The 19228-nt window shown below is 41.9% G+C and overlaps 1 protein-coding gene across 2 annotated transcripts in view; it reads left to right on the top strand.

The window, feature by feature from the left end:
• dhx36 (DEAH (Asp-Glu-Ala-His) box polypeptide 36) overlaps positions 1-19228 on the top strand; it is a 237501-nt gene that overhangs the window by 197100 nt on the left and 21173 nt on the right. For both annotated transcript variants that reach the window (XM_081372075.1, XM_081372074.1), the window contains exons 17-21: positions 6075-6173; positions 10148-10321; positions 10418-10504; positions 15387-15470; positions 15573-15672. In XM_081372075.1, the coding sequence (XP_081228201.1) occupies positions 6075-6173; positions 10148-10321; positions 10418-10504; positions 15387-15470; positions 15573-15672 (544 nt within the window). The remainder of the gene's footprint in view (positions 1-6074; positions 6174-10147; positions 10322-10417; positions 10505-15386; positions 15471-15572; positions 15673-19228) is intronic.

The raw sequence follows: 19228 nt of genomic DNA, 5'->3' as shown, positions 1-19228 counted from the left end.
GTATGTTTTTATGTGTCCACTGTTCAATCGCACCAACGCCACACACACACACCCACCCACACACACACGGTTTACTATCTTTGTGGGGACTCTCCATAGATTTAATGATTTTTATACTGTACAAACTGTATATTTTATCTCCTTACACTAACCCTACCTCTAAACCTACCCATCACAGAAAACTTTCTGCATTTATACATTTCCAAAAAAACTCATTCTGTATGAAGCTTGTTTACCCATGGGGACCTCTATTTAGGTCCCCACTGTGACACGAGTCCCCATGAGTCTGTGTGCATTCAGGTTAAAGTCCCCACCGGGACAGAAAAACATGAACACACACACACACACACACACACACACACTCCAGCATTGCAATCTTGACATTGCAGCCTGTTCATTATAGACTTAATAAAATATAATAATAAAATGGTCAACCTAACATATAAAGATTACACTGCTCTAAATAGTCAGTTGTACAATTCGTACATTCACGGTAAGCACCGCTCCACTATGAATTTTCCAAGCACATTTTTGCGCATGTGAAGAGGATGATTTTTTCCGTCGATATTGGAACACGAGTGAAGAACAAAGCCTATAATAAAGAATAGTTTAGCATCCACATACATCGCAAATGTTGAAACATTTTGATTCTAATGAGAGGGTTACGTGAGCCCAACACTGCTTTCTTTCATTTTTATTTTTACATTAAATTTAAAGGATTTGTTGTGGAATATTTTGAGTGTATCATAAAATCAGAATAAGGTAAGTCAAGCAATATTTTTGGTCTTTTATATATATATATATAAATATAGCTGCAAGCAGCAATGAAGGGCCAAAGCCGGCGGTACTGCCACCCCGGTGCCTTTAGGTAACTAAAGGCACCGGGGTTGCGGTGCCACCGGCTTGGGCCCGTAATCGCTGCTCGCAGCTATATTTCTTCTTCTTCTTCTTCTCCAAAGTGAATCGCTTTTTAGAGGGCCTAAACATGCTCGAAAACTCATGAAACTTTGAACACGCTTCAGAAAGTGGTGAAAATTTACGTGTGATATGGTTTTCAAAATTGTGTGGGGCAAATTCGGTAAATTATTGCCCCCACATTTTGCCCCGGCTCTACGTTTCACGCACAGGTATGAAATTTGGTATATACATGTAATGACCCAATACCTACAAAAAAGTCTCTTTGAGCATAGCCCTAAACACAACAGGAAGTGAGCTATTTTGAACTTCCTCCTAGATTTTGGGCATTTTTCATAATTTCCTGATGTTGTACTTTAACGAACTCCTCCTACAGATTTGATCTGATCCTCTTCAAATTTGGTGAGTGTAATCTGAAGGCCTTTGCAACGTTAAATTGCGAAGATCTTGAGTTTTCGTTGAAGGGTGTGCCCTCGGCGGCCTGACAAACATCTATCTATAAATTACAGGAACGTCTGTCTGTCTGTCTGTCTGTGTGTGTGTGTGTCTGTTCCTCGCATATCTCTCGAACCGTTAGTCCGATTGATTTCAAACTCGACAGGTGTCTTGCCACGGGCCCAAGTAAGTGCAGTGCCAAGTTTGACATTGTTTGGATGAGAAATGCAAAAGATATCATTAAATATATCATTTTTAGAAGGTTGTGGTTTAAAAATAAACATTCTGACATTAGAGAGTTGTATCGGTCAAAGAAGCCCCAAGAAGGTTGTGGTTTAAAAATAAACATTCTGACATAAACACTCAGTCAGCTACACTGTTTACTTCTGAATATTATAGTTTGGTTCCCGAACGTGATAAATCCATCTATCTATAAATTACAGAAACGTCCGTCTGTCTGTCTGTGTGCTATCCGCATATCTCTCGAATGTGAGATAACCACTAAATGTGTGAAAACCACTATTTTCTTTTTCAAACTTTCACATAGCATCTTTAGGTTATAACAACATTGAAAATCAAAATCTGAATTTGAATTTTTTTAAGATTTATTATAAAAACGAATAATTTTTTCCCAAAAATGCAATAAATTCATGACTTTTTTTTTTTTTTCAAAATGCAATTAATCCATTGAATCAATATAAAGTTATTTTTGATCATATTGCCATCGCAAGAAATATCTCCTGAACTTTTTTGACGGCGATCAGCTCACAAAAACTGATTTTGCATGGGCACTTTGCACTGCTCCCTGAATCGAGGTGCTTATTCATTTTTGGATGTAAACTGAATCTGTAAGTCAGCTATGCTGTTAGTGTTTACTTCTGAATATTATATTTCATTCTGGTGCGCTTAACGTTGTCACTACTGTGTAATAGTAGCCTATGCTATTCACCAACTAAACATATCCTATTCAATGCGTTCACAGTCTCTTTCACGGGCATCATTTGTAGTTGCCTATTCACAAACTGTTTGCTCAAGCATAGCGTTTTCTCAGAGTTCACTGTGAACTTTCTACCATGCACAAATAAAAATGTCACTGAACTTTTGCTGTGTAATTGTAACAATGAGCACACACCAAACCAACAATTACTAAAAACACACACAAAAAATGATTTTGCACGGGCATTTTTTGCAATAGTTCACCCAATTTCGGCCTTTTGGTGATATATGCATGATCAGATAAGTTCAATATTAATGTTGCTTGCAGTTCCGATGTTGCTAGGCAACCACAGACAGCCTGCAGTAACTTAGGCATACAATTTCCAATCTGCCCCAAACTTCACATGTTTGATAAGAGTCCTGTCCTGAACACATGGCCATGCTCATTATGGTTATAGCAATAGCGCCACCTGCTGGTAGCAGGAAGTGTGGCAAATAAAACCGTGCTCGAAAAATCATGAAACTTTGCACACGCTTCAGAAGTGGTGAAAATTTACGTGTGATGTGGTTTTCAAAATTGGGTGGGGCAAATTCGGTAAATTATTGCCCCCACATTTTGCCCCGGCTCTAGGTTTCACGTACAGATATGAAATTTGGTACATACATGTAATGACCCAATACCTACAAAAAAGTCTCTTGGAGCATAGCCCTAAACACAACAGGAAGTGAGCTATTTTGAACTTCCTCCTAGATTTTGTGCATTTTTTGTAATTTCCTGATGTTGTACTTTAACAAACTCCTCCTAAAGTTTTGATCTGATCCTCTTCAAATTTGGTGAGTGTAATCTTAAGGCCTTTGCGACGTTAAATTGCGAAGATCTTGAGATTCCGTCGAAGGGTGTGCCCTCGGCAGCCTGACAAATGTTCACCCAATTTCGGCCTTCTGGTGATATATGCATGATCAGACAAGTTCTCTGTCAATATTGCTCGCAGTTCCGATGTTGCTAGGCAACCACAGACAGCCTGCAGTAACTCAGGCATTCAATGTCCAATCTGCCCCAAACTTCACATGTTTGATAAGAGTCTTGTCCTGAACACATGACCATGCTCATTATGGTTATAGCAATAGCGCCACCTGCTGGTAGCAGGAAGTGTGGCAAATACAAAACGTGCTCGAAAAATCATGAAACTTTGCACACGCTTCAGAAGTGGTGAAACTTTACGTGTGATGTGGTTTTCAAAATTGGATGGGGCAAAATGGCTTACTTATTGCCCCTACATTTTGCCCCGGCTCGACGTTTCACGTACAGGTATGAAATTTGGTACATACATGTAAAGACCCAATACCTACAAAAAAGTCTCTTGGAGCGTAGCCCTAAACACAACAGGAAGTGAGCTATTTTGAACTTCCTCTCAGATTTTGGGCATTTCCTGATGTTGTACTTTAACAAACTCCTACAGTTTTGATCTGATCCTACAGTTTTGAAATGCATTGATGAAGTCAACAGTTGGATGTGTCAAAATTTCTTCAGTTAAACAAAGACAAAACTGAAGTCATTGCGTTTGAAAACAAATATGAAGTTCTCAAGGTGAACACATATCTTCACTCTAGGGGTCAAACAACTAAAAATCAAGTCAGGAATCTTGGTGTGACACTAGAGTCAGACCTTAGTTTCAGTAGTCATGTCAAAGCAATAACTAAATCAGCATACCAGCATCTGAAAAATATTGCAAGAATTAGATGCTTTGTTTCCAGACAAGACTTGTGCATGCTTTCATCACCAGCAGGGTGGATTATTGTAATGGACTCCTCACTGGCCTTCCCAAAAAGACCATAAGACAGTTGCAGCTCATACAGAACGCTGCCGCCAGGATTCTGAGCAGAACCAGAAAATATGAACATATCACACCAGTCCTCAGGTCTTTACACTGGCTCCCAGTTAAATTTAGGATTGATTTTAAAGTATTATTACTGGTATATAAATCATTCAATGGCCTAAGACCTCAATATATTGCAGATATGCTCACTGAATATAAACCCAACAGATCACTCAGATCGCTAGGATCATATCAGCTAGAAATACCAAGGGTTCACTCTAAGCATGGCGAGTCCGCTTTTAGCTATTATGCCAGCCGCAACTGGAACCAGCTTCCAGAGGAGATCAGATGTGCTCCTACAGTAGTCACATTCAAATCCAGACTCAAAACACATCTGTTTAGCTATGCATTTACTGAATGAGCACTGTGCCAATGTTCGTCCGACTGTACTGTACTGTATTTTATTTTTTATTTTTCTAAACTGTTTTAATTATTCTTATTTCTTTTTATTATTTTTAATTTCTTCTATGTAAAGCACTTTGAATTGCCATTGTGTATGAAATGTGCTATATAAATAAACTTGCCTTGCCTTGCCTTGATCCTCTTCAAATTTGGTGAGTGTAGTCTTAAAGGGACACTCCACCCATTTGCATTAAGCTTTGCATTGTTAGAAACCCAGTCATACTATTGAATGGTCGTGCAACACTCTCTCATTTTCCCCTGAGACGGGAGAAATCCGTTATTTACCTTTTACACTTCCTCTTACAATGACGCAAAAATCGTCATTTTGTGTCATTGTAGGAGGAAGTGTAAGAGGGGGGGGGATTTCTGTTGAGACTACAAGCACTAGTTCCTCATCTTTCCCAGGGGGCGGGACCCGCTCACGCTACAGACCTATTACAGATCAGTGGGTGGGACTTTACTCTCTGAAACTGAAAGCAATATCCTCCATCTTGTTTGAAGCTAAGCTAACAGGCGCTGTGGAGACAGATGTAAAGTAATGACAATAGCGGAGGAGAGTGCTCAATATGATATAGAAGAAGAGGATTTCGGAAGTCTGATGCTTGAATCAGGTTTTTGTGGCTACCTTTACAAGCCGCATTATAGCGAAGAGCAGCCGAGGCAGAAGACCTGCCTGCCACGGACGAGGAGCCCGGACTGGCTCGAGTTAGGGCGGACTGGTGGCGCCGGTGATCTCACTATGCAACTCATAGACTGTAAGATGCAACTACGAACACAGAGATAGAGTCCGTCTGCGGCAAAGAATTTCAACGATGACAATTTCTCCTGGACGAAATCTCTGAATCAGACGAGGACACGGACGTTTATGTTGAGAACTATCCTAGTTTCGCACCGCATATGTTCTGACTGAACATCCAGGTACCATGCAATAATTCACCTTTTCGAAAGAAATACAAACGAGGAGTAATGCACTAATGAGTTCGCCAACTAACTCGACATTTTGTGTGAATGTGAAATGAATTTCAAGCTCTGGTGGTAGCTAGCCTTGTAGACGGAAGAGTGATTTCTCTTATAGGCAGATATGCTGTTCTGGATTAGTGGGAGTGGCTTGCGGAGCTGTGCAATGTGGTGCATTGTGGGAGTTGTTGTCTTTCATACAAATGCGTCCTGAAGTAATTTTTTGTCTTTCCTCGGTCACGAAGGCACCAAATTCAAAATTTATTTTACATTTCGACTACATATATGACCCACTTTAAATAAAAAACAATGTTCAAATGGGTGGAATGCCCCTTTAAGGCATTTCCTAAAGGTGCCGGGTGGCGGTGGCAGGGGTGCGAGGGCCCCTTTCATCGCTGCTTGCAGCTTTAATATTACATACTATAATTGTATGTGCTTAGATTGAGTACTTTGTACATTTTGTAATAGTGTGATGTTCTCTCTCTCTCTCTCTCTCTCTCTCTCTCTCTCTCTCTCTCTCTCTCTCTCTCTCTCTCTCTCTCTCTCTCTCAGATACTGAAGTTGGGCCCTATTGCATGTTTCCTGCGGAAAACTTTGGATCCCCCATCAGACAAAGCGATAGAGCTGGCCATCACACACCTGATGGACCTGGTAAGAGGATAAAAAGATGATTGTGAGGAATAATTGATAAAAAAGGAGGTTTGGATTAGCAAATAAGTAAGGGATAAATTACAGTCTGTTATTATCACAAGATAAACTGGGTAATCAGGAACCCAACACAAAGCAGCTACATGGTTACTTACCAGATAAATTAAAGGAATAGTCTATCCATCCATCCATCTTCTACTGCTTATCCGGGACCGGGTCGCGGGGGCAGCAGTCTAAGCAGGGATGCCCAGACTTCCCTCTCCCTAGACACTTCCTTCAGCTCTTCCGGGGGGACACCGAGGCGTTCCCAGGCCAGCCGGGAGACATAGTCTCTCCAGCGTGTCCTAGGTCTTCCCCGGGGTCTCCTCCCGGTGGGACATGCCCGGAACACCTTCCCGGGAAGGCGTCCAGGAGGCATCCGGAAAAGATGCCCGAGCCACCTCAACTGACCCCTCTCGATGTGGAGGAGCAGCGGCTCTACTCTGAGCTCCTCCCGAGTGACCGAGCTTCTCACCCTATCTCTAAGGGATCGCCCAGCCACCCTGCGGAGAAAGCTCATTTCGGCCGCTTGTATCCGGGATCTTGTCCTTTCAGTCATGACCCACAGCTCATGACCATAGGTGAGAGTAGGAACGTAGATTGACCGGTAAATTGAGAGCTTCGCCTTGCGGCTCAGCTCCTTCTTCACCACGACAGACTGGTACAGGGACCGCATTACTGCAGAAGCTGCACCGATCCGCCTGTCAATCTCCCGTTCCATCCTTCCCTCACTCGTGAACAAGACCCCAAGATACTTGAACTTCTCCACTTGAGGCAGGAACTCTCCACCAACCTGAAGCGGGCAAACCACCCTTTTCCGACTGAGAACCATGGCCTCGGATTTGGAGGTGCTGATTCTCATCCCAGCCGCTTCACACTCGGCTGCAAACCGTCCCAGTGCATGCTGGAGGTCCTGGTTTGATGAGGCCAGCACGACAACATCATCCGCAAAAAGCAGAGATGAAATCGTGTGGTCCCCAAACCTGACCCCCTCCGGCCCCTGGCTGTGCCTAGAAATTCTATCCATAAAAATTATGAACAGAACCGGCGACAAAGGGCAGCCCTGCCGGAGTCCAACATGCACCGGGAACAAGTCTGATTTACTGCCAGCAATGCGAACCAAGCTCCTGCTCCGGTCGTACAGGGACCGGATAGCCCTTAGCAAAGGGCCCCGAACCCCATACTCCCAGATCACCCTCCACAAGATGCCGGGAGAGACACAGTCGAATGCCTTCTCCAAATCCACAAAGCACATGTGGATTGGTTGGGCAAACTCCCATGAGCCCTCCAGCACCCCGTAGAGGGTATAGAGCTGGTCCAGTGTTCCACGACCGGGATGAAAACCACACTGTTCCTCCTGAATCCGAGGTTCTACTATCGGCCGGATTCTCCTCTCCAGTACCCTGGCATAGACTTTCCCAGGGAGGCTGAGAAGTGTGATCCCCCTATAGTTGGAGCACACCCTCCGGTCCCCCTTCTTGAAAAGAGGGACCACCACCCCGGTCTGCCAGTCCAAAGGCACTGTCCCCGACCGCCACGCGATGCTGCAGAGGCGTAACAGCCAAGACAGCCCCACAACATCCAGAGACTTGAGGTACTCAGGGCGGATCTTATCCACCCCCGGTGCCTTGCCACTGAGGAGTTTCTTGACTTCCTCGGTGACTTCAGCTTGGGTGATGGACGAGTCCGCCTCCGAGCCCTCAGCCTCTGCTTCCTCAATGGAAGACGTGACGGCGGGATTGAGGAGATCCTCGAAGTATTCCTTCCACCGTCCAGTGATATCCCCAGTCGAGGTCAACAGCTGCCCACCTCCACTGTAAACAGCGTTGGTAGGGCACTGCTTCCCCCTCCTGAGGCGCCGGATGGTTTGCCAGAATCTCTTCGAGGCCGACCGATAGTCCTTCTCCATGGCCTCACCGAACTCCTCCCAGGCCCGAGTTTTTGCCTCCACAACCACCCGGGCTGCAGTCCGCTTGGCCCGTCGGTACCCATCAGCTGCCTCAGGAGTCCCACAAGCCAGCCAGGCCCGATAGGACTCCTTCTTCAGCTTGACGGCATCCCTTACTTCCGGTGTCCACCACCGGGTTCGGAGATTGCCGCCTCGACAGGCACCGGAGACCTTACGGCCACAGCTCCGAGTGGCCGCGTTGACAATGGAGGTGGAGAACATGGTCCACTCGGACTCAATGTCTCCAGACTCCCTCGGGATCTGGTCGAAGCTCTGCCGGAGGTGGGAGTTGAAGATCTCTCTGACAGGAGATTCGGCCAAACGTTCCCAACAGACCCTCACAGTACGTTTGAGTCTGCCGAGTCTGTCCAGCTTCCTCCCCTGCCATCGGATCCAACTCACCACCAGGTGGTGATCAGTTGACATCTCCGCCCCTCTCTTCACCCGAGTGTCCAAGACATACGGCCGGAGGTCGGATGAAACAACCACAAAGTCGATCATCGACCTCCGGCCTAGGGTGTCCTGGTGCCATGTGCACTGATGGACACCCTTATGCTTGAACATGGTGTTCGTTATGGACAAGCTGTAACTAGCACAGAAGTCCAATAACAGAACACCGCTCGGGTTCAGATCAGGGGGGCCGTTCCTCCCCATCACGCCCCTCCAGGTGTCACTGTCGCTGCCCACGTGGGCGTTGGAGTTCCCAGTCGGAGCACTTTCCAGCACCCCTCCCAGAGACTCCAAGAAGGCCGGGTACTCTGCACTGCCGTTCGGCCCGTAGGCACAAACGACAGTGAGAGACCTATCCCTACCGAAGGCGCTCTCACCATGGGCAACTCCAGAGTGGTGAAGAGTCCATCCTCTCTCGAGGAGTGTGGTTCCAGAGCCCAAACCTTGCGTAGAGGTGATCCCAACTATCTCTAGTCGGAATCTCTGAACCTCACGCACAACCTCAGGCTCTTTCCCCGCCAGAGAGGTGACGTTCCATGTCCCTAGAGCTAGATTCCACGTCCAGGGATCGGGTTGTCTATGCCCCCGCCTTCGACTGCCGCCCGATCCACTTAGCACCGGCCCCTTACGGTCCCTCCTTCAGGTGGTGGGTCCACGGGAGGGTGGCCCCACGTCGCTCCTTCGGGCTGAGCCCGGCCGGACCCCATGGGGGGAGGCCCGACCACCAGGCGCTCGCATACGAGCCCCAACCCCGAGCCTGGCTCCAGGGTGGGGCCCCGGCTGCGCCATACCGGGCGACGTCAAGGAATAAATCACTTAAAATGTTTAATTCTTTCATCTGTTTCAAACCTGTATGAATTTCTTTCTTCTGCTCCTCTGCTGAACACAAAGGAAGATATTTTGAAGAATGTTGGTAATCAGACAGTTGATGGACCTCATTGACTTCCATAGTAGAAAAAAAAATACTATGGAAGTCAATGGGGTCCATCAACTGTTCGGTTAACGACATTCTTCAAAATATCTTCCTTTGTGTTCAGCAGAAGAGCAGAAGAAAGAAATTCATACAGGTTTGAAACAACTTGAGGGTGAGGGTGATTTTCATTTTTAAGTGAACTATTCCTTTAAATGGACTTGAAAAATTGTGTTGATTATTAAGTAAAGCATAATCTAAAGTCAGACGGGCATTATCGCAAAATAAACCCTGAGATGAAGTCCAGGGACCAACTTATTACCAATTCACTAATTAAATTGACATGAAATATTGATTTAAGTTGAAAGTATTTTATGTAAGAAGAAAGAGCAATATGAGAGGCGTGCAATGAACTAACAATGAAAATAAGTTGCCTGTGAGAAGTCTATTATACCATTATTATACAAAATTAATTGGCAGTGAAATGCTGTGATTGACCAATGAGAATAAAGTGTTCCAGAAAGCTGTATAATTAAGAAGTGTAGTGACTAATCAAAGAGCTTAGCAGTAGCACAATACTTTGAATGTATTTGTTTGAAAAGCCAACCATTTCTCTGCTCTATCTTGTAGAACGCCCTGGACAGGAGTGAAGAGCTGACTCCATTAGGATTTCATCTAGCCCGTATGCCTGTAGAGCCTCACATAGGAAAAATGATTCTGTTTGGGGCTCTTCTTGGCTGTATGGATCCTGTGCTTACCATTGCGGCCAGCCTTAGCTTTAAAGATCCCTTCTTCATACCACTGGTACATTCAAACACACGCTTTCACATAAACATGTGCAGCCCCAGATGGCGTTCTCTAATTGAGGGATTGTTTGACTGATGGATGTGCTTATCTCAGGGAAAGGAGAAGATCGCGGACCACAGGAGAAAAATGCTCTCCCAAAACTCTAGAAGTGATCATCTCACTATTGTCAATGCGTTTTGGGTAAGTCCTAGAGTTTCTTTTCATTAAAAAGTCACTCTTAATTGTTAGGGCCCAGCTGGTCCTGGCATGACACATTCACAGCTAGCTATAGGGATCTGTGCTTAGGGCTAATCTAGACGCTGAGAATTTGTCCTGAGGGCTTGTTTTGTCAAGGTCTTTGCTGCCCATGAAGGGCTATCATTGTACTATAAAAACATACAGAAATTTTTTTAAACTTAAAACTCGATAGAGATGAATACATTGGCAAAAGACTGCCTGCACAGACACAGATCAATGATGATTACAACTCCATCATTACCTCTGTGACCTGCCCACTGATGCGTTAGTGAATATGGACAGGCAGGAGAAATAACACAACATAATCAGTAAATAACTTTATCTTCCAAAGGGACTTAATGATAGGAAACGTTTTTTTATTTTTATTTTTTAAGTATGTCAATATGTCGATAGTGTATTATTTGTTCACTTGGTACATTTCTCTGTGGATTTCTTTGATTAAACCAGTCACACACAATTCAATGCAAGATTTACAAACAAACCTTTACTTAAAGATACGGACCTGACAGTAATGCTGCTGCATGTATGAAGGGCTTTTGTGGTCATTCCGGATCCACCATCTGGTCTGGATATGGACTGGATCTGGCAGACTAGGGACCATATCCAGCGTATTTGTTGAACATCTATTAAATTATTACCCTTAAATGGGTTCTGGGGGTTTTGGTATTTACTAGTTTGGGGGAACAGACGCAGTCTCTATGTTATGATATCTAGGTGAAAGAGTCTCTACGTTGGGTCCTAACACCCCAGTGTAGTTATGGGGGACACTATACTGTGAAAGAGCACCGTCCTTCGGATGAGACGTTAAACCGAGGTCCTGACTCTCTGTGGTCACAAAAAATCCCAGAAGTAGGGGTGTAACCCTGGCATTCTAGCCAAATTTGCCCATTGTCCTCTGTCCATCATGGCCTCCTAATCATCCCCATATATATATATACAGTGGGGAGAACAAGTATTTGATACAATGCCGATTTTGCAGGTTTTCCCACTTGCAAAGCATGTAGAAGTCTGTAATTTTTATCATAGGTACTCTTCAACTGTGAGTGACGGAATCTAAAACAAAAATCCAGAAAATCACATTGTATGATTTTTAAGTAATTAATTTGCATTTTATTGCATGACATTTAAGTATTTGATACATCAGAAAAGCAGAACTTAATATTTGGTACAGAAACCTTTGTTTGCAATTACATAGATCATACGTTTCCTGTAGTTCTTGACCAAGTTTGCACACACTGCAGCAGGGATTTTGGCCCACTCCTCCATACAGACCTTCCCCAGATCCTTCTGGTTCCGGGGCTGTCGCTGGCCAATACGGACTTTCAGCTCCCTCCAAAGATTTTCTATTGGGTTCAGGTCTGGAGACTGGCTAGGCCACTCCAGGACCTTGAGATGCTTCTTACGGAGCCACTCCTTAGTTGCCCTGGCTGTGTGTTTCGGGTCATTGTCATGCTGGAAGACCCAGCAACGACCCATCTTCGATGCTCTTACTGAGGGAAGGAGGTTGTTGGCCAAGAACTCGTGATAACATGGCCCCATCCATCCTCCCCTCAATATGGTGCAGTCGTCCTGTCCCCTTTCCAGAAAAGCATCCCCAAAGAATGATGTTTCCACCTCCATGCTTCACGGTTGGGATGGTGTTCTTGGGGTTGTACTCATCCTTCTTCTTCCTCCAAACATGGCGAGTGGAGTTTAGACCAAAAAGCTCTATTTTTGTCTCATCAGACCACATGACCTTCTCCCATTCCTCCTCTGGATCATCCAGATGGTCATTGGCAAACTTCAGACAGGCCTGGACATGCGCTGGCTTGAGCGGGGGGACCTTGCGTGCACTGCAGGATTTTAATCCATGACGGCGTAGTGTGTTACTAATGGTTTTCTTTGAGACTGTGGTCCCAGCTCTCTTCAGGTCATTGACCAGGTCCTGCCGTGTAGTTCTGGGCTGATCCCTCACCATCCTCATGATCATTGATGTTCCACGAGGTGAGATCTTGCATGGTGCCCCAGACCGAGGGAGATTGACCGTCATCTTGAACTTCTTCCATTTTCTAATAATTGCGCCAACAGTTGTTGCCTTCTCACCAAGCTGCTTGCCTATTGTCCTGTAGCCCATCCCAGCCTTGTGCAGGTCTACAATTTTATCCCTGATGTCCTTACACAGCTCTCTGGTCTTGGCCATTGTGGAGAGGTTGGAGTCTGTTTGATTGAGTGTGTGGACAGGTGTCTTTTATACAGGTAACGAGTTCAAACAGGTGCAGTTAATACAGGTAATGAGTGGAGAACAGGAGGGCTTCTAAAAGAAAAACGAACAGGTCTGTGAGAGCCAGAATTCTTACTGGTTGGTAGATGATCAAATACTTATGTCATGCAATAAAATGCAAATTAATTATTTAAAAATCATACAATGTGATTTTCTGGATTTTTGTTTTAGATTCCGTCTCTCACAGTTGAAGTGTACCTATGATAAAAATTACAGACCTCTTCATGCTTTGTAAGTGGGAAAACCTGCAAAATCGGGAGTGTATCAAATACTTGTTCTCCCCACTGTGTATATATATACAGTAAGGAAAATAAGTATTTGAACACCCTGCTATTTTGCAAGTTCTCCCACTTGGAAATCATGGAGGGGTCTGAAAATGTCATGGGTGAATGTCCACTGTGAGAGACATAATCTAAAAAAAAAAATCCAGAAATCACAATATATGATTTTTTTACTATTTATATGTATGATACAGCTGCAAATAAGTATTTGAACACCTGTCTATCAGCTAGAATTCTGACCCTCAAAGACCTGTTAGTCTGCCTTTAAAATGTCCACCTCCACTCCATTTATTATCCTAAATTAGATGCACCTGTTTGAGGTCGTTAGCTGCATAAAGACACCTGTCCACCCCATACAATCAGTAAGAATCCAACTACTAACATGGCCAAGACCAAAGAGCTGTCCAAAGACACTAGAGACAAAATTGTACACCTCCACAAGGCTGGAAAGGGCTACGGGGAAATTGCCAAGCAGCTTGGTGAAAAAAGGTCCACTGTTGGAGCAATCATTTGAAAATGGAAGAAGCTAAACATGACTGTCAATCTCCCACGGACTGGGGCTCCATGCAAGATCTCACCTCGTGGGGTCTCAATGATCCTAAGAAAGGTGAGAAATCAGCCCAGAACTACACAGGAGGAGCTGGTCAATGACCTGAAAAGAGCTGGGACCCCCGTTTCCAAGGTTACTGTTGGTAATACACTAAGACGTCATGGTTTGAAATCATGCATGGCACGGAAGGTTCACCTGCTTAAACCAGCACATGTCAAGGCCCGTCTTAAGTTTGCCAATGACCATTTGGATGATCCAGAGGAGTCATGGGAGAAAGTCACGTGGTCAGATGAGACCAAAATAGAACTTTTTGGTCATATTCCACTAAACGTATTTGGAGGAAGAAGAATGATGAGTACCATCCCAAGAACACCATCCCTACTGTGAAGCATGGGGGTGGTAGCATCATGCTTTGGGGGTGTTTTTCTGCACATGGGACAGGGCGACTGCACTGTATTAAGGAGAGGATGACCGGGGCCATGTATTGCAAGATTTTGGGGAACAACCTCCTTCCCTCAGTTAGAGCATTGAAGATGGGTCGAGGCTGGGTCTTCCAACATGACAATGACCCGAAGCACACAGCCAGGATAACCAAGGAGTGGCTCTGTAAGAAGCATATCAAGGTTCTGCCGTGGCCTAGCCAGTCTCCAGACCTTAACCCAACAGAGAATCTTTGGAGGGACCTCAAACTCCGTGTTTCTCAGCGACAGCCCAGAAACCTGACTGATCTAGAGAAGATCTGTGTGGAGGAGTGGGCCAAAATCCCTCCTGCAGTGTGTGCAAACCTGGTGAAAAACTACAGGAAACGTTTGACCTCTGTAATTGCACACAAAGGCTACTGTACCAAATATTAACATGGATTTTCTCAGGTGTTAAAATACTTATTTGCAGCTGTATCATTCAAATAAATAGTTAAAAAATCATACATTGTGATTTCTGGATTTTTTTTTTTAGATTATGTCTCTCACAGTGGACATGCACCTACGATGACAATTTCAGACCCCTCCATGATTTCTAAGTGGGAGAACTTGCAAAATAGCAGGGTGTTCAAATACTTATTTTCCTCACTGTATATATATATATATATATATATATATATATATATATATATATATATATATATATATATATATATATATATATATATATACATACACACACACTAATTGGCTTCACTCATCACTCTATCTCCTCTCCATCAATAAGCTGGTGTGTGGTGGGCATTCTGGCGCAATATGGCTACCTTTGCATCATCCAGGTGGATGCTGCACATTGGTGGTGGTCGAGGAGATTCCCCCTTCCATGTAAAGCGATTTGAGTGCAGAGAAAAGCGCTATATTAATGTAATGAATTAATAATAATAATAATAATAATAATAATAATAATATTACGTGACATTAAGAGATTTATTTGACTTCTGTGATGTTGATACAGCTAGCAGATGGTCGGTTTAGCCAGTCTGCCTGCTTCTTGACCTGGGCCACAGTTAGTCAAATGCCAACTCTAAGACTATTGAGTGATGACAGTCTGCTATGTATCTTGTCGCCATGGTAAGCGGGGAGGGTGCCAGTGTCTGACATTTTACTTGCAGGCTCATAGACCTCTTTAATGTTATTTTTAGTGATGCCTGACTGATGCAGTCAGACATCATTTGTGCCAACATGGATAACAATTTTACTGAATTATGTTTTAGCAAACTAGCATTAGTGGTGTTTTTGTATGGTGTTATTTTAGGGCTGGGAGGATGCTAAGAGACAGGGTGGCAGGTTTGAGAGGGAATACTGCTGGGAAAACTTCCTGTCTGCCAACACGCTACAGGTCCGTGTGCACTCTACCAATCAAACATTAGTTAAACATAATGAAATTGACCTTTTGATATGCACTTAATAAATGGAAACCCATTTTGCTCCTTCCCACCAGATGCTTCAGAATATGAAGGATCAGTTTGCGGAGCATCTTTTGGCAGCTGGCTTTGTGAATAGTAAGAACCCTAAAGATCGCAGCTCTAACATCAACTCAGGTACTTTGCCTAGACTGTCCGTCTCTTCGACTGCCATTTACATTTGCACCTTTAAAGATTTGAGCTGTCTGAGAGTGCTGATTTTTGAGGAGCGATGAGCTACTATTTTTCTAACCGAAATCCAAACATGATGTTGACACTTTTGATCCCATAGATAACATAGATTTAGAGTAATTAATGCTGTAAATGTCTAATCTAATTTAATCTGTAAAATCAAATTTCCCCTGATATTTTGACATAAGAAATCATTGTACTATAAAAACATGCAGTAAGTTTTAGAACACAAAACTCAACAGAGATGAATACAGTGGCAAAAGACTGCCTGCACAGACACAGATCAATGATGATTATGACTCCATCATTACCACTTTGACCTGCCCACTGGTGCATTAGTGAATATGGACAGGCAGGAGAAATAACACAACATGATCAGTAAATAACTTTTATCTTCCAAAGGGACTTAATGATAGGAAAGTGGTTGTTGTTTTGAACGTATGTGAATATGTCAATAGAGCATTATTTGTCTGTTTGGTACTTTTCTCTGTGGATTCTTTGATAAACCAGTCACAATTTACAAACAGACTTACTGAAAAATATGGACCCGAAAGTAATGCTGCATCATATATGCAGCATTGTTCTATCACCTAATCTGTAATATGTAAGCACTCCTGTAGTCAGACGTTGCTTGTTGTAAAATAATTTATTACTTTTTATATGTAGTAAATAAATAGACTAAATAGACAAATTTACACTGTTACTTTCATGGAAATCATGTGTTATTTAAATTGTAGTAAGGTTATATAGAGAAAGATAGCAAAGAATGCTCCCTTTTAGATCGCTGGAGCTGTTCAGTAACATTGAGAGTTCTGTACTCTCACCAAAACTCCCCTTATAATCAGATCTGCTGTCTACACTGCACAATGAATCTCTAATTTACATTGTGTCTGCATTGTGTTAGTTGTGATTGAGCAATTGTGAGAGTGTGAATACGAGATTCAATGGCGAGATGATTGGAATTGTGCGCTTAACAGACATGATTGTGTTCAGCTACAATGTTCAGCGATGCAACCTATTGTCAGGATAATTCCGGTTCGCGTGGCTACGCAGACGCAACAATTTTTTTCTGTATTTCTGGACCACACGCCTGCACACATACAGTATATGGGTCAATGACATAAGGATTTTTTACAGGCCAATTTTAAAATACAAAAGAAAAAAAATACCTGTTGCAGTTGTTCAAACATTAAGGATGTTGTGTACACCTAAATTCATTTTAAAAATTTGATTTAAGTGATTTTAGTGCTTTTTCATCTAGATGAATTGTCCGTAGCCTTAAAAAATGTCATGTGGTTCGACCATGATTTATCTTAAAATTAATTAATTTCCTTAACATGCTTAAACATTTTTTTTACAAGTTCTTGGTAATTAAAGTGTTTAGAAACCAAGTATTTGCATTTCTTTTCTTTCATTTTTTGTTCAATAATTTCCGAGTTGCCTTCTTAAATCTAGTTAACAGACTTATTTTTCCTGTAAATCACATAAAACTGATTAAAATGTTTTAAAAATATAATTTACTAAAGCATACTGTATCAGTGATTCATATTTCAGCCACAGAAATAAGATATTTTATTTGAAATTTAATACAGTGATGGCTTTTATTGGTCTCACCACATAAGTGGTCGCTCCAAATGACACGAAGACCTTATATAGTTGAACATCTATTTAAAGAGATCAATGAACAATACATTTTATACAAAAAAATAGATTTAAACCAGATTTTATACAAATTTCACAGAATTTTCCTGAACATTAACATTTAATAAACTTTTTTTTATAAAAATCACATCACAAACACAAGTGCACCATTTAATTTAACTTGACTTAGAATTTCTTTCTAACAAATAGTAATGTTAAAGATATAAATTATTTCATAATAGTATTGTATACAGTTAACATTTGGGGTCAATTTTTTTTTAAGTAATTAATACTTTTATTAATCAAGGACACATTCAGTGTCACATTCAGGTGCAGGCTATAATGTTACGAAAGATTATATTTCAAACACTGTAAATGCTGTTCTTTTGAACTTTCTATTCATCAAATCATCCTGACATATAAAATGTATCACAGTTTCCACAAAAATATGAACATTGATAAAAATCAGAAATGTTTCTTGAGCAGCAAATCATTAGTGACTCTGGATCACAAAACCAGTCACAAGTCGCACAGGGTATTTGTGGCAATAGCCAACAATACATTGTATGGGTCAAAATTATCGATTTTTCTTTTATTCCAAAAATCATTAGGATATTCAATAAAGATCATGTTTTATATTTTGTAAATGTCCTACCATAAATGTATAAACATTTATTTTTGTGAGTGAATATAGCAATATCGCAAACATAAATGGCCAACCTTAAAGGGTCGATTTTCTCAATGTTTCGATTTTGTAGCACCCTCAGATTCCAGATTTTCAGTTGTATCGGCCAAATATGGTTCTATCTTAACAAATCATATATCAATAGAAAGCTTATTTATTCAGCTTTCATATGATGTATAAATCTCAATTTAAAAAAAATTGACCCATGTGACATTGACCCGTTGAGTGGTTTTCTGGTCTAGGGTTACATATTAGAATGATTTCTGAAGGATCATGTGACTGAAGACTGGAGTAATGATGCTGAAAATTCAGATTTGATTATAGGAATAAATTACAGTTTACTATATATTCACATAGAAAACATATTTTAAACTGTAATAATATTTCACTCTTCTCCTGTCAAGGTACTCTGCTTTTGCTGCAGGGTCAGAATTTTTTCGCTTGGCAGTGGCATCTGGTAAAATAGATTAAAATAGTTTTAAATAAATAAATAGGCAATAATAAATACACTACAAATAAATGCATTATTACTAAACTGAAATTACATGCTCTACTTTTTTTTTTTGCATTTTCTCATATTGTACAAAGAGTAAACATAAACTGTCTGAAATATATAAAAAAATATCCCAAATTGCATAAAAATCTATTCCAAATGATACTAAAGTAAAGTACTTTTTTATATAAACCGTCAATTGAATATAAAAGCATAAAACTGCCAATCTAGGACATATATCTATCATGGAAAACAGTCTGCAGTGGTCGCACCACATGATATTTGGTCGCACCACATTATATTTTTAAATTCAGTCATAATTTACAGGCACAGAATTGGCCACCTAAACAAAACGAGCTAGCTTGCCAAAAAAGGTCACTATGAAATTTATAATAAAAATATATATTTGTAGAAATAACTTTAATATTAAATTTTTTTTGAGGTCATACCACATGACATCCAAATTTGGCAACTACATACCAACCATTACAAAGGTTTATTATTTTTTTTTTCCAATTTGAGAGAATTACAAACCTGCTTGCTGCTTCCATGGGTCCTTGGTAATTGGTTTATGATGTAACTTCCTGTGTTTGAATAGTTTTCAACATAATGTCGTGGTAAATATCATGGTCGCACCACATGATATTTCATAAAATGGACATCATCGGACAAAGTTTGTTTGT

The sequence above is a fragment of the Scardinius erythrophthalmus genome, assembly GCF_964197995.2.
Source record: "Scardinius erythrophthalmus genome assembly, chromosome: 8".
Lineage (NCBI taxonomy): Eukaryota > Metazoa > Chordata > Actinopteri > Cypriniformes > Leuciscidae > Scardinius > Scardinius erythrophthalmus.
Note: the sequence above shows the minus strand (reverse complement) of the source record. Positions and strands in the feature narration are given on the sequence as shown.